General features: G+C 69.3%; 1 protein-coding gene across 1 annotated transcript; it reads right to left on the reverse strand.

Moving 5' to 3' along the window:
* Nucleotides 1-486: 486 nt before the first annotated feature.
* On the reverse strand, nt 487-7,828 carry PIAS3 (protein inhibitor of activated STAT 3). Its single transcript, XM_035571670.2, has 9 exons — nt 7,787-7,828; nt 4,062-4,521; nt 3,641-3,725; nt 3,284-3,334; nt 2,505-2,595; nt 2,081-2,215; nt 1,755-1,860; nt 1,061-1,134; nt 487-651 (listed from the first exon to the last, which is right to left on the reverse strand). Exons 1-9 carry the CDS (start codon nt 7,808-7,810, stop codon nt 487-489), a joined length of 1,191 nt encoding a protein of 396 aa, XP_035427563.2. The 5' UTR covers nt 7,811-7,828.
* Between the last annotated feature and the right edge of the window lie 7,308 nt (nt 7,829-15,136).

Below are 15,136 nucleotides of genomic sequence, written 5' to 3' on the forward strand. Positions count from 1 at the left end.
TTCCTGGGCCTCATGGGGCACCAGGAGCCGTCCTCCATGAACTGGATCTCGTCGCAGTCTGTGCAGGAGTTCAGGATTTCCATGAACAACCTGTGGGGGGGAGAGGGTGAGCTGGGGAGGGCAGACGCCACCAGGACCCAGGCGTAAAAACGGGGACACACGGGGCTGGGACGACCCTGAGCTGGTGGTCAAAGAGTTAAGACAAATAAATACTGCTCCGAAACCCAGCCCGTGGCTCCCGGCACACGGCAGGGCCCTGCCCGAGCAGCTCCCCCCGACACTGCCCCTGCAGGGACCGCGGCAAGGAGGCCGAGATTCGGACAAAGGCTCCTTGTTCTTCGGGGAAACCTCTCCAGATTGGCACGAGAGCAGTTCAGGGGGTGGAAATCAGGTTTTCGGTCACTCGGGGCTGCAGCCCACGTACGTGAGCAGCGGGGGACCAGCTGGAGCAGGAGCTGTGACCCCCCCCACCCCGGCGCGCCCGGCTCACCCGTCGATGATCAGGTTGTCGTATGGGGCCTTCTTGTCGCACACGGGGCAGGTCCAGGTGGGCTTCTTCTCGTTCATCTGGAGGTACAGCGCCGCGTCGAAGCACTGCAGGTGGGTGCAGGTGGTGGCTCGGCAGGGCACCACCAGCCTCATCTTGCCCAGCTGGGGGGCAGGAAGGGAAATGAGTGAGCTCGGCCGCGTGCGACCCCCTCCTCACGGCCCCAAGGGTCCTGCTCCCCTCCTGCCACCAGCACGGCCACCGAGAGGTTCAGTTAAACATCAGGGGAGGGTGAACATGCAAGGGAAACGGAGCTTTCCTGGGGGGGTTTGGCCATTTTCCCCCCCGGGCTCGCTCCCCTCTCCAACAAATGTAGGGGGCAAGGTGAACGACAAGGGTCGGGCAGCGGGCGGCGTGGTTAGCCCGGCAGTTTGGGCTGATTCTGGCAATTTTAGGGTACGGAGGGACGGTTCTGCTGCCACGGGGGGCTCGGGGCTTCCTTTACCACTGGTGGGGGGGGCCGCAGCAGCACGAACCGTGGTCTCATAGAGGGGGGGGGACGCCGGGACGTACCGGGCACATGAGGGAGACGCGCAAGCTGGTCGTGGCTATCTCGCTGTCGGGGTCGGCCGTCAGCTTTTCCTTGACTGAAAGGAGAGGGGAAAAAAAGAGCTCTGCTGTCAGCGCCTGCCTTCTTTTACCCACACACGTATGCACAGACATGATTTTAACTCGCGCCGTGACCCTCGTTACCCAAACTGCAGGGTTAACAGCCGTTAACGGCCGCGGCACGGAGACAGCCCCTGCCCCACGGATTCTGCCAGCCCCTGCCCTTACAGGCAGGATTTTGCAGGCTGCCTGCAGAGGGGCAGCGCAGGAGGAAAGGTTTGGATGGAGCAAACGGTGCCCAGAGCGGCTGTGCGCACCCCGGCACCGCTCCCACGGCCCTCACAGGGGCAAACGTGTCCGAAAGAAAACCGGGGCCGGGCGGCGCTCCGAGGGGCAGCTGGGCTCAGAGCCTTGCTCGAGGATGAAGGAAATCCGTGGTCCTCGCAGCCTCCACGCTCGGGAAAAGGGGGCTTAAGGGGCAGGTGGGCTGGGAAGGGACGGGCACTGGGAGCCCCTGCGTGCTCGCACTGATCTGCCCTGCCCCGTGGGCACTGGCAACCCCCACGTGCTCTGCCCCACGGGCACCAGGAGCCCCTGCGTGCTCTGCCCCACGGGCACCGGGACCCCCACCTGCCCCACGGCCCCCCCAGGCACTTACTCAGGGCTCGCGAGTGGTCGGGGTTGCGGATGCCCTTTGCGCGCAGCTTCTGCAGCAGGGTCACCGACGTCAGCTGCTTCACCAGGTACACCGACAGCGAGTAGTGCTGCGGGAGAGGCGCTGCGGCTCAGCCCCGGGGGCCGTGCCCCTAAATACAGCCCCACGTCCCCCCCCCCCCCGGCGCCAGCACCCCGCGGGGAACGTCCGCGGCGTGCGGCGCAGAGGCAGCGCTGCTGCTGCTGCCTGGGGGGAGGGGGGGGGGGTTTGTCGTTATTTAATTTTATCTGGGTTCATTTCATCGCCCTCCCCAGGCGCTGCTCACCCACCCGGCCGAACTCCGCGGACCAGTTGACGACGATCGTGTTGGGGACGGTGGCCGAGAGCCGCGCCAGGGGCGTGATGTTGACGGGGCGGCTCGGGCGCTTCGGCTCGGCCCCGTTCTTCGTGGGCGGGAGGTAGCCCTGCCGGGAAGGAAAGGTTTCCTATAGCGAAGGAAATCCCCCCCTGGGGGGGGTCAGGCCCCGTAGGAGAACCCCCAGCCCCGTGTCCCCATGGCACGGCACACCCCTGGATGCTTCACAACGCATCCCGGAGCCTCTAAACCCCAAATCCTCCCCGGGTCCCCCAAGCTTGGGTCCCTGAGCGCCGCCGCGACCCCGGCCTCGTGCCCCGACAGCCTCTGACCCCCCCCCCGGGCATCACGGTGAGGAATGGGCAGGGTTCAGCCCACGGGATCCAAGATTTACTCACGGGCAGGGGGCAGAGCTTGCCGTTGACCTTGACGAACAAATTGGGAGGGAAGTAATCCTCCTGGGGACAGCTGGTCTCGCACAGGCAGAACCTGCGGGGCAGGGGGGAGAAAGAGAGGGGAATTTTGGGGAAGGGGGAGGCATCCCGGGGAGGGGGGACGTGTTTTGGGGAGGCATTTTGGGGTGGCATTTCGGGGAGGGGAGGCGTTTTGGGGAGGGGAAGGCGTTTGGGGAAGGGGGAGCTCTGCCAGGGGGTGAGCATCAGGCGCGAGCCTCCCCAGCCCCACTCATTTTTTCCACTTTTCCCTTTTTTATTTCCCTGCTTGCTCTCCTCGCATCTTTAAGAGCAGCGACTGGGTTGGACAGTGAAAAACGTTCACGTTTTAAGCTTTTTTTTTGGCCTCTTGCTCTGCCTTTTGCAACGGGTCAGAAACAGGAGCGGGGAGCGGAGGGCGCTGCGCACGAAGGCGCAAAGCTCGGAGCGAGACCCAGCCCTGCTGCACCGAAATTATTCAAAAATGAGCACGTGCAGGGGCACGGGGCAGCGGGAGGGACGAGGACAGGCGCCCTTGGCCTCGTGGGGCTCAGCACCCCCCGGTTTGGGGCTCAGCACCCCCGGGTTTGGGGCTCCCCAGGTTTGGTGCCCAGGGTGACCGCCGCGCCGTGCCGAGCGCCCCAGGCCCCCGCAGCGCTGCACAAGCGAGCACCAGCTCGGGGAGCGGGCTGGGGGGGGGGGGGGGGGCACTCATCAGGAGGACGCGGGCTTAATTAGGGCCTTACCTTAATTGCACCTGGACGGTGTAATCACACTTGGCACCCGGCAGGAGGTCTCTGCGAGAAGGAAGGCGCTCAGCCCGCCGGCGGTGGCCACAGCCCCAGCACCCCAACACCTCACCGGTGCCAGGCGGTGACCCCAGGACCTTTTTTTTTTTTTTTTTTTTTTTTTTACCCCCCGGACCATTTTTTCACCCCATTTTCCCATTAATCCCTCTCCACGGGCCGTCAGAGCCAGCACCGTGCCTCCCACCAGCCCAGCACCCGCCCCGGCCCCCCGGTGCCGGAGCCGAGGGGTGGGCAGGACGCAGGACCTGCTTCCCCCCCGCCCCGGGACCCCCCCCGGTTCCCCACACTCCTCACCGTGAGGAGAGGATCTGCTGGACCTGCTGCGGGGTGAGCGCGAAGGTGAAGTGCGCCTCCTCGAAGCGCTGGCTGCTCGTGGATGCTGGGGGGGGGGGGAAACGAAGGCGCTCAGCGCCACGGGCACCACAAACCTCGCGGAGCCCACGTGCCTCTGCCAGAACCCCCCCCGGGGACAGCACGCCTCGTCTTTTTGGGCCAATATCGACCGAGTTCTGCCCGTTCAGACCCAGCACCCTGCCCTAACTCCGACCAAACCCCCCCCCCGGGGGCATCAGGAGGGCACAAACCCACTTGGAGCCGCCCTGCACCGCTGCCACCACCGCGAATGGGCTTGGGGGGGGGGGGCAGGGACGCTCCCAAACCTCCCCTGGCCGTGTCACCAACCTCTCCACCCCGGGGGGCCGCCGCCGGCACGTACCGAGCGTGGTGGGCTTTATCAGCTCGTCGTAGACGTCGTAGAAGGGCAGCCTCCTCATGGTCACGTCGGGGTGCACCGGGTGGGCCGGCGGCGCCAGGTGCGGGGCATCCGCCTCGCGCTTGGGTCCCAGCGCGGGCAGCGGGGGCAGCAGGGCCGCCGGCAGCGGCGCCGCGCCGCGCTCGTAGGGCAGGGGGCAGGCGGCGCTCGGAGGCAGCGCGGCGGCCGCGGGGAGCTGCCCCGGGGGGACGTGGAGCACGGGGAGGTCGGAGGGGGCCAGGGCTTTCCTGGGGAACCTGCGGCGGTACAGCTCCTTGATCTTCATCTGCACGGCCGGGCTGCAGCCGGAGCGGAGCAGCTGCAGCGCCTTGGCCAGCAGCTCGTGCTTCCTCCCGCTCTTGTTCCTCCCGGCGAAGCCCAGGAGCACTTGGAGCTCCGACACCCTAAAGCTCAGAACCATGTGCTGCAAGAGACGCAAACGGGCGCCGTCACCGCCGCGCCGGCCCCGGGCCGCGGCCGGACCAGCCGGGAGGCAGCGGAGGTGGAAGTATTCGGGGGATTTTGGGGCGCTTTGCTCCGGGCTTGGAGCTCCAAGCGCCGCGTCCCTGTCCCCCAAGGTCAGTTGGGTGGCCTCCCCTCAAACTCTTGCGCTCAGAGCTCGAGGTTTTGTCGCCCTCCGGCACCGGCACAGCCTCAAAGGCCACCACGGGCTGGTGGAGGGAGGCTGAGCCCACTGGGACCACGCTGCCAGCACCCACCACGTTGGCAGGATGCGTGCCTGGGCCCCACCGATGCCCACCGGGGCTCGGCTCCTGCTGCCCGCGGGGCTCCGGCAACTCCCCGCGGTGCAAAGGGACCCCGGGGGCACCCGGAGCCGTACCGGTTGCCTCAGCCCCGATACGAGACGCGTGGGACAGGGACCGAGGGCCGCCCCCGCTGGCACGCAGCGGGGCCGATTCGGAAACCGACCGGAGCAGAGCCCAAAGAGCACCGAGGTCCCCCCATGAGTTCCACGGGGACTTGTGGTCGCAGAGGGTGCACAGCTCCCAGACTCGAGGTCGTTACAGCGCGGGGTCGTTACGGCACTAATTGCTGCCGGCCCGCCAGGAAGGCTTCAGGGCAGCTGCATGGGGAGGTCACGGCACCCACTGACCGACAGTGGGGGAAAAAAAGAAGGGTTTGGGGCTGCTGGAGGCACCCCACAGCTGCAGGACGCGCCGTGTGCCCCCGAAGCGGAGCAGCCGAGGAAGAGGGACGTCGAGGTCCCGCGGGACCGGCCCGTCACCGCCAGGGAGCCGCAGCAGGACACCGGCGGTGCTCAGAGGCTTGACGCTAACACAAAACGCCCCCGGTGCTGGCACAAAATGCCCCCATCACCTCCACCCCGGGCTCTTCTCTGCACCCGCCGGGATCGCTGCTCCGAGGGCAGAGCAGGGGGGAAAGCACCCCCTGTGCTCCCGGGGCCGCATCCGGCACGGGCTGAGCCCGCGGCCGCCGCCGGCTCCTCTCCTCGCAGGGCAGTCGCCAGCGTTTTGGCCTCCGAAGAAAGGAAGGGGTCCGGGCCAAGCGCGGGCTTTATAAGGAGCAATGAGCTCATTTTCGGCTGGCTCGGCTCGCTTGCACAACGAGACCCAGATGGGGAACGGCTCAAAGCAGCGCTGGGCTGGGAGGGCAGAGGGGGGCTCGGGGAGGTGGCTGAGGAGCCGAGATGTGGAGCGGGAGCCCCAGAAACGCCCGGGAATAGCAAAACCAGTGCCTGGCCCGCCCTGTGTGGGCATGGATAGGCAGGGGGGCTGCCCCCAGCCTGCCAGCCCCATCCCCAAACCGCAGAGCACCGGGGCTGGAGCTCGGACCCCTTGCCGGTGTCACTAATGCCGCGCCGCCTGGCAGGGAGCCTACCGTCGACCCAGAGAAGCCACGCACGGTTTTAGGGGAAGGAGGAAAACCGTGCCATGAAACAGCACCAAAATTTGGGCAGGGCGCTGCTGGAAAGGTCAGAGGCAGGCACTGCTCCGGGGAACCACGCTCCTGCTGCCAGAAAGGTGCCGGTGCCCCAGCGCCCCGGTGGTCCCGGCGCAGGGACCAGCTCGGACCTACAGCACGGCCTGCGGGAAAACGTCTCAAACGCCAGCGAGGACCAAAAAAAAAAAAAAAAAAAAAAAAAAATCAGCTTTGGAATTAGTTACCGGGGGCAATTTCCTATTCCGCAGCCGGGTGGGCAAGGGCGGTTACACGCTCTGACTCCTAAAAACGAGAAAAAGAGAGTGGCGGGGGCTGGAACCCGGCCGGCCGCTGGCGCTGGGGGGGTCCCGCGCCGTGCCTGTGGCATCGCCACGCCGCTCCTCCTGCTCGCCCCACGGCGCTGCCCCACAGAAATTCCCCCCGCAATGGGGCCGGGGGGGGGGGGGGGGGGGGGCTCCGCACTGCCACCGCCTCGCTCCTCTCCGCTGCCGCGTGCCCGAGTCCCCCGGGGCGCTCCGCGGAGGGGCTGCGAGGCTCCCGCTGCTGCTCCAGGACGGGACCCCAGCCCCGTCCCCACCTCCCCGGGGGTCCTGCGCCCACCTTCTTCACCCCCACACCCCTATAAAGCCCCCTAAGCTGCCCCACACCTGCCTCTGGCTGCCTGCCGGCGCTGTCTCGCTCCCCCCCACACCTCCCCGCGGCCCCACACGTCTCCTCGGAGTCCCCCAGCCCCACAGATCCCCCTCCGTACCCTACACTCGACGACCATCCCCTCGCTGCCAGCCCCACAAACCCCCCCAGCTGCCCCACAGACCCTGCCAGAGCCCCCCACTGCCCAACCCCAGCCCCACAGACCCCTCGGCCCCTCACTGCCTGGCCCCAGCCCCACACATCCCCCCCCCAGCTGCCTGACCCCATTCCCTCAGCCCCACGCGTCCCTACAGCCCCATACGTCCCCCCACTGCCTGACCCTAGCCCCTCACTGCCTGAGCCTAGCCCCACAGCCCCACACAACCCCACACAGCCCCACACGACCCCCCCACTGCCCGACCCTATCACCTCAGCCCCACAACCCTACAGCCCCCCACTGCCCGTCCCCGTCCCTTCAGCCCCCCAACCCCTCACTGCCTGTGCCCGTCCCCACACATCCCCTCGCTGCCTGATCCCCTCTCCTCAGCCCCACAGCCCCACACGTCCCCCCACTGCCTGACCCTAGCCCCACAGCCCCACACCACCCCTCGCTGCCTGTCCCCAGCCCCACGGACCCCCTCAGCCCCACACGTCCCCCTGCCCGACCCCAGCCTCTCAGCCCCCACAACCCCACGTCCCCCCGCTGCCTGTCCCCGGCCCCACACGTCCCCACAGCCCCACACCTCCCCTCGCTGCCTGTCCCCAGCCCCACGGACCCCCTCAGCCCCACACGTCCCCCTGCCCGACCCCAGCCTCTCAGCCCCCACAACCCCACGTCCCCCCGCTGCCTGGCCCCGGCCCCACACGTCCCCACAGCCCCACACCTCCCCTCGCTGCCTGTCCCCAGCACCTCAGCCCCACAACCCCACAGCCCCCCGCTGCCTGTCCCCAGCCCCACACGTCCCCTCTCTGCCTGACGCTGTCCCCTCAGCCCCCCCCACCCCCCCCAGCCCCACACGTCCCCCCGCTGCCTGTCCCCATCCCCACGGACCCCCCTCAGCCCCACACGTCCCCCTGCCTGACCCCGACCCCGGCCCCACACGTCCCCTCAGCCCCCCGCGCCCCCCCCCCCCCACCTTCAGCTCCGCCGCCTCCGCCATCTTGGGACATGGCAGCCGCGGCCGGGCCCAGGGACCGGGGGCAAATTCCGCGCCCGGCCGCGGCCGCAGCGGGGCGGGGATGGGGGGGGGGGGGCGGAAAGAGGGGGGGGGCGCGGGCAGGGAGCGTCGCGAAACTCCGCGCCCGGCGCTGCCGCAACGGGGGGGGGGGGGGGGGGGGAGAATGGGGGGGATTCTATGGGGCTGGGGGGCGCTGGGGGGCCGGGCTTCTATAGGGAGGGGTTCTATGGGGTGGGCTTCTATGGGGCCGGGTTGCGGGGGGGGGGGGCTTCTGTGGGGTCGGGTTTCTATGGGGTTGGGTTTCTGTGGGGTGGGCTTCTATGGGGGGGGGGGCTTCTATGGGGGGGGCTTGTATAGGGTGGGCTTCTGTGGGGCTGGGTTTCTATGGGGTGGGCTTCTAAGGGGCGAGCTTCTATGGGGAGGGGTTCTATGGGGTGGGCTTCTGTGGGGCCGGGTTTCTATGGGGTGAGCTTCTATGGGGAGGGGTTTTATGGGGTGGGTTTCTGTGGGGCCGGCTTCTATGGGAACCAGGTTTCTATGAGGACCGGCCCTCTGTGGGACCGGGACTCTGTAGGGACTGGGACTCTGTGGTGCCAGTTGTCTGTGGGGTTGGGACGCTGTGGAGTCAGTCTCTGGGGTCGGGATGCTGTGGGGTCGTTGTCTGCGGGGCCAGGCTTCTATGGAGCTGGATTCCTGCGTGACCGGGCTCCTGTAGGGCTGCGACACTGTAGGGCCAGGTTTCTATGGGGTCAGGACGCTGGGGACTGGGCCTCTGTGGGGCCAGGCTTCTATGGGGACCGGGACTCTGCGGGGAATGGGATGCTGTGGGGCCAGGCTGCTGTGGGGCCGGGACGCTGTGGACTTGGCTTCTGTGGGGCCAGGACTTTGTGGGACCGGCCTCTGCGGGGCCGTAATTGGCCACCCTGAGCCCTCCACCGGTGTCAGACCCCACAGGGTCTTCCCCCCCCCCCATAGACCCCCATCCCCTCCCCATGCCCCCGACCCCAAGGACGAGGCGCTGTGGGGCTGCCAGCTCTGCTTTAATGCCGGGCCGGATCCTGCCCTCGCTCCTCCATCCGCAGGATGCGCAGCAGCCGCCCGTGCACCGCCTCGTCCATGAAGCCCTGCGGGAGCAGCAGCAAGGGGGTAGCGGGGGCGCCCCCCCCAAAAAAAAAAAAAACACAAACTTTTTTGCCTGACCCAATTCCGCAGGAATTCCACCCGAAACAGGAGCGCGGGCTCCTACCTGAGCGGCGCTGAGCAGGTGGCTCCGGTACACGGCCACCACGTCCCGATGGGCTTTCTGCTGCACCTGGGTGCACGGGGACGAGGTGGGCATGGGGATGGGCTGGGGGGGGTCCCCGTGGGGTCAGGGGGGCGGGGGGGGACACGCGGGGACCCGGCCCCACCTGGAGCTGCAGCCGCAGCCGGGCGCTGTCGCTGCGCGCCGCCAGCACCGCCGCCGCCAGCGCCTCCGCCTCCGCCAGCAGCTGCTTGGTCTGGGACACGGCCACGGGGACACGGCCACGGGGACACAGCTCTGTGATGCCCTGTGCCGGGGGTGGCTCGGCCCCCCCCAGGGGTCCCAGCCCCAAGGGAGGGTGGGGTGGGAAGGGGGAGAGGGGGAATAGGGTGGGGATGGGGGCAGGATGGGGATGGGGACGGGGATGGGATGGCGATGGGGATGGGAATGGGACAGTAATGGGATGGTGATGGGGACAGGGATGGGAATGGGATGGGATGGGAATGGGATAGTGATAGGGGCAAGGATGGGATGGGAATGGGACACTGATGGGGACAGCAAAGGGATGGGGACAGCAAAGGGATGGGGACCGGGACCGGATGGGAACAGGATGGTGATGGGGATGGGACAGTGATGGGGACAGTGATGGGAGGGGGATGGTGATGGGGACAGTGACGGGAAGGGGCCAGCGATGGGATTGGGGCGGTGATGGGAAAGGGCTGGCAGTGGGACAGGGCCAGTGACGGGGACAGCGGCAGCGATGGGCGCAGGGACGGGGAGGGGACAGACAGCGATGGGGAAGGGACGGTGACGGGAAGGGGGCAGCAGCCCAGCCTCACCTTGGCCTCCCTGTCCCGGAGGGCGGCGCTGAGCTCGCCCACCCTGGCGCTGAGCCTCCCCAGGGTCCTCTCCAGCCCCTGCACCTTCTCCCGCAGCTCCTGCGCCTCCTGCTCCCGCTCGGCCTCCCTGGCTTCCGCCTCCTCCTTGGCCCTGCGCTCGGTGGCGGCGGCGGCCTCCCAGCGCCTGGCCTCAGCCCTGGCCTCCTCCAGCCTCTCCTGCAGCACCCGCGCCCCCCCAGCAGCCTCCGGTTCCCCTGGCCGGGTGCCTGGCGCGGTGCTGAGCCCCCCCGTCCCCTCGCCCCGCGGCCCCTCTCTGACATCCCCATCCTCGCTGGGGCGGCCTCCTCTCCCCGCGGCCTCCTCGGCCTCCATCTCCGCCACGAGCTGCAGGGCCTCGTGCTGGGACCTCAGCAGCGCCTCCAGCCGCCGCTGCAGCTCCCGCAGGACGCAGGCATCAGTGCGGGGGCCGCCGGCCTCATCCTGCACCCCCTGGCCCAGGCGGTCCCGCAGCGCCTCCAGCTCCTGCCGCTGCCCCGCCAGCCTCCGCCGCAGCCTCGTTGCCTCCTCCCGCTTGGCCTCCAGTGCCCGGGCCATGGCGGCCACCCGGGTCCCCGCTTCCACCACCAGCCCCGCACCGGGGTCCCGCTCCCGCAGCGCCCGCAGCTCCTCCCGCAGCCTCTCCCGCTCGCGGCCCAGCCGGGCCAGCTCGCCCAGGAGGCTCCCGTTGCGCTCCTTCAGCTCCTGCACCTCCTGCTCCAAGCCTGGCCTCCTGCCCTCCGCCTCTGCGCCCCGTCCCGCTCCCTCCTGGGGGGCGCGGGTCCCCCCCAGCCCCCTGCCGTGGGTCCCGTCGGCTTGGCTCAGCGCCTGCTCCAGCCCCGGCGCCGTCAGGCTGCTGCGCACAGCACCCGCGGGCTCGGCCTCTTCCTCAGCCTTCCTCCTCGCCAGCTCCTGCACGTGCTTGGCCGGCGGGGCGAGGCAGGGGCCTTCCTCATCATCCTCATCCTCGGCCGTGCTGCTGGTGCCGGGTGGGGGCCACGCCGGGTCCTGCACCCGCTGGTGGATGCTGGGGGCAGGGGCGCGCTGGGTGCGCTCCTGCCGCGGCACCGTCACCCGCCGGGTGCGACGCTCACCCTGCTGCTCATTTTCCTCCTCTTCCTCCTTTTTCTCCTCCTCCTCCTCCTCGCTGCTGCTGCCACAGCCCGGGGGGACCTGCGGGCCGAGGCAGCAGGGTGCAGCCCCCAGCCGCACCGTGGTTCCCCAGGGACCGGGGTGCTGCCCCCCACCCCGAGCCCCCTACCTGCAGCTCGGGGTCCCCAGCGCCACCAGATCCGTTCTCTGCCGGCAGAACGAGAAGAAAAAAAGACCTTTTTTCCCCCTTTTTCTGATAAAAACCACCGAGGGAGGCCGCGGGGGCACAGCGGGGGGCTCACCTCGGTGCGCGTGGCTGCGGCCGTGCCGGGCGTCGTGGCCCCCACGCTCCTCGGCCCCGTGGCGCAGGAGCTGTGCAGCTGCCTCCATGCCACCGTGCTCGCGGGCCAGGACCAGGGCTGTCCTGTGGGATGGGGACAGGGACAGTGGGGTGGCACGGGGGCACAAAGGCACGGGGGTACAAAGGCACGGTGGCACGGGGACATGGTGGCACAGGGCCACGGTGGCACAGCCCCCTCCCCAACCCTATATAGCATATTCCCCCCGTAACCCCGCTCCCAAGGGACTGCTCCCCGCACCGGTGCCCCTCGGAGACCAAGGACCCTGTCGGGGCTGCCATCGCACGGGGCGCTTCCATGGTGCCCCAGGAAGCAGCACAGTCCCCACGCACGGGCGGGTGAGTAGAGCCCCCAGATCCCCCCCCCCACACCCCACGAGCCCTCCCCCTGTCCCCAGGGCCGCTCACTTCTTGTCCCCGTCGGTGAGGTCGGGGTTGGCGCCGCTCTGCAGGAGCTGGGCGCAGACGACGGCGTGGTTCCCCCGCGCCGCCAGCATCAGGGGCGTCTGGCCGTGCTGGGGGGGCACAGAGCCGCCGTCAGCCCCGGCCACCCCCAGGTCCCCGTCATCCCCCCCAGGTCCCTGCCACCCCCCCAGTCCCCGCTCACGGCATCGGCGACGTCCAGCGGGGCCCCGTGGGCGCAGAGCAGCAGCACGCTGGAGGCGCAGCCCGAGGAGGCTGCAGGGGGGCAGTGTCAGCACGGGGCCGGCTCCCCCGGGGGGGCCGAGGGGTGAAGCCCCCCGCCCGTCCCAGCCCAGGGCCCCCCGGCACTCACCGGCCCAGTGCAGGGGGGTGCGGTGCTGCCCGTCCATGTGGCGCGTGTCGGCGCCGTACTGTGGGGGATGGGGGCACGGGAAGGGGCCTGGGGGTCCTGCCCTGTGCCCCCGTCCCTGTCCCCATCCTCATCCCCGTCCACATCCTTCTTCTCGTCCCCATCATCAGCCCCGTTTCTGTCCCGTCCCCATCCTTGTCCCCATCCTTATCCCAGTTCTCATCTCCGTCCCTGTCCTTGCTCCCATCCCTGTCCCTGTCCCCATCCTCATCCTCATCCCAGTCTCAGTCTCGTGTTTATTCCCATCCCCATCCCCACCTCCCTCTCCAGCCCCGTTCCTGTCCCCATCCCTTTCCTCACCCCTTCCCTTGTCCCCGTCCCTGTCCCTCATCCCCCTCTACCTCCATCCCTGTCCTCATCCCCACTCCTGTCCCCGTCCCGTCTCCATCCCCACCCATCCCTGTCCCCATTGTGTCCCCATCCCTGTCCCCATCGTGTCCCCATTGTGTCCCCATCATGTCCCCATCGTGTCCCTATCCCTGTCCCCATCCCCGTCCCCACGGGGCCGATACCTGCAGCAGGACCTTGACGCACTGGGGCTGGCAGGCGATGGTGGCCAGGTGCAGCGCGGTGCTGCCTGCAAGAGCAGCTGGCACCGGGGGCCGCGGGGACACCGAGGGGGGGACACCGAGGACGTGGCCACTGGAGAGCCCCCCCCCCCCCAGCTGCAAACACGGGGACCCCGCACCCCTGGGACCCCGAGGACCCCACACCCTGGCCCTGCAAGACGTGCGCTCCCGGACACCCCAAGGGGACACCGGGGCCGGGTACTGGACACGGCCTCAGCGCAGATCTGGCCACATCCCCCCAAACTGGGGCACAAGGGGGGGGGGTCCCCGCGGTGCCCCCCGCTCACCGTCATCATTCTGCGCGTCGGCAGGGGCCCCGTGGGCCAGCAGCAGCGTCAGGCACTCGGTCAGCCCCTTGGCGGCGGCCAGGTGAAGGCTGCAAGGGGGTGAGGGGCGGCTGCCACCCAGGGGTCCCAGCAGCAGTGCCCTGACCCCCCCGGCCCCCCCCCCCGTGTCCCCGAGGCGTGCGGGGGGGCCGTACGTACGCAGATTGCCCCGTGGCGTTGAGCTTGGCGGGCCGGGCGGCTCTGCGGGAGGCGAGGGCGCCCACCCTGCCCACGTCGCCCCTCTCCACCGCCTCCAGCAGCTTCTGGTCCCGCTTGCTCCAGCGCTGAGCCTGGGTGGGGGGCGGGCAGCTCGGGGCGGGGGGGGGTGCTGTGGGGATGGGACCCCCCCCCTCCGAGCACCCGCTGTGCTCTGACCCCAAAGGCTCGGTTCAGCCTGGCCCTGGTTTTGGGGTGCCCCCATGTCCCCGTCCCTTTGCGCAACACCTTGAGGCTGACCCATATTTCGGGGCGTGCCTCTGCCCGCAGCGCTTGGGGGGGGGCGCGGGGCCCTGCCTCAGTTTCCCTTCTCGTTCCGCAGCAGCCTCCCTGCACCCCCCCCCCCCCCCAAAAGGACGGGGACATGGGGACACGGGGACCCCACGCCGGGACCGGTGGCACCCGGGGAGCCGGGCGGTGGCGCCTGAGCGTGTCCCTGCCTGCGCCTGCACGCCCGGTTTGTCGGGGTGCCGCCGTGCCAGGCGCTGCGACCGCTGTGGGTGGGCACCGGGACCAGCACCGGGACCGGCACTGGGACCAGTTTGGTGGCGAGCATTAGGATCCAGCCCCCAGACTGTTGCCATCGGGACCAGGTTTGGGGCCAAGCATTAGGGTGCAACGGGGACCCGCGCTGGGGTGACCCCTCCATGCACCGGGGGGCTGTCTGGTGGCAGGGGACCCCCGCAACCCCCCGCCCGTGCCCCACAGGAGCACCCCCAGCGCTCCCAAGGCACCCCAGCAGCGGGGTCCCCAGCCCCCCTACGTCCTGCTGGGCACCCGGGGGGGGAGGGGGGGTCCCCAACCCCAGGACACCCCCGGTCCCCGCGACTCACCGCCACGGGCGAGCTGGAGCAGGAGAAGACGCGCTTCATGGGGGCTGCGCGCCCGCACGGCGGGGGGGTCCCCGAGGCCGAGGCCGCCGTCCCGCAGCGAGACCGGGCGGTGCTGGGTGCGGCGAGCGGGGTGTGGGCGCGTTGGGTGCACGGGGCGTGGTGTGGGTGCGTTGGGTGCGTTGGGTGCGTTGGGTGCGTACCCTCCGGGCTCGGCCCCCGGCGCCTCCCCGCACCCATTTTTTTTTTTTGGGGGGGGGGGGGCGGGAAACGGCTGCTCCCCCCTGCCCACCCCGCAGCGCCCGCGGCACAACTTAGCTCCAAACAGGTTTTTATTTTAATTTTTTTTTTAATTATTTTCCTTTTTTCTATTTTTTTTTCATTTTTTTTTTCAGTTAAACCGAGGGAGGACGACAGATTGCAGCCGCTTCTGGCGGGGCCGCTCCCACCCCAGGGGGGTTTCTGTGGTGCCCCCCCACCCCCCGACCGACCCCAAACCCAGAGTTTTGGGGCAGGGGGTGGCTCAGGCTCACCCCCCCCCGGGGACGTCACGGCCATCCCAGTGCTGCTCACAGCGGGGATGGATCCTGCCCCGCACTGGGACGCACTGGGACGTACTGGGACCCCCCCCACTCCCCAACACGGGGTCATTTGGGAATTGCTGGCCCTACTGGGCGGGGGGGGGGGGGGCACTGGGGGCCAGTTTGCAGCCCCCAGCCCCAACCCTGCCCCCCCCCCAGCTGCCTCCTCCCACCCCAATAAGACAAAATAAATAAATTAATCGGGGGGGGGGGATATCAGCCCCAAACCACTCCCCCCCCCCCCCCAGCTTGTAGGATGGGGTGGGGGGGTACGACCCCAAACCCCGTTGACCCATAAGGCTCCTGTGGGATGAGCAGCTCCCCAAAGGGGGGGGCCTGGACCCGCTGCCCCCCCCCCAGCCTCCCTCCACCCCCCCCAGCAGCTG

Source organism: Cygnus atratus, chromosome 28 (genome assembly GCF_013377495.2).
Source record: "Cygnus atratus isolate AKBS03 ecotype Queensland, Australia chromosome 28, CAtr_DNAZoo_HiC_assembly, whole genome shotgun sequence".
Taxonomy (NCBI): domain Eukaryota; kingdom Metazoa; phylum Chordata; class Aves; order Anseriformes; family Anatidae; genus Cygnus; species Cygnus atratus.

Excerpts from the sequence above, each read along its gene's own strand:
- PIAS3 (XM_035571670.2), bottom strand. The coding sequence starts at position 7,810 with ATGGCGGAGGCGGCGGAGCTGAAG. Across the intron at positions 1,135-1,754 it reads CGACCACTCGCGAGCCCTGA|TCAAGGAAAAGCTGACGGCC; the intron begins GTAAGTGCCTGG and ends CTCTCCTTTCAG. Across the intron at positions 652-1,060 it reads GCGTCTCCCTCATGTGCCCG|CTGGGCAAGATGAGGCTGGT; the intron begins GTACGTCCCGGC and ends CCTGCCCCCCAG.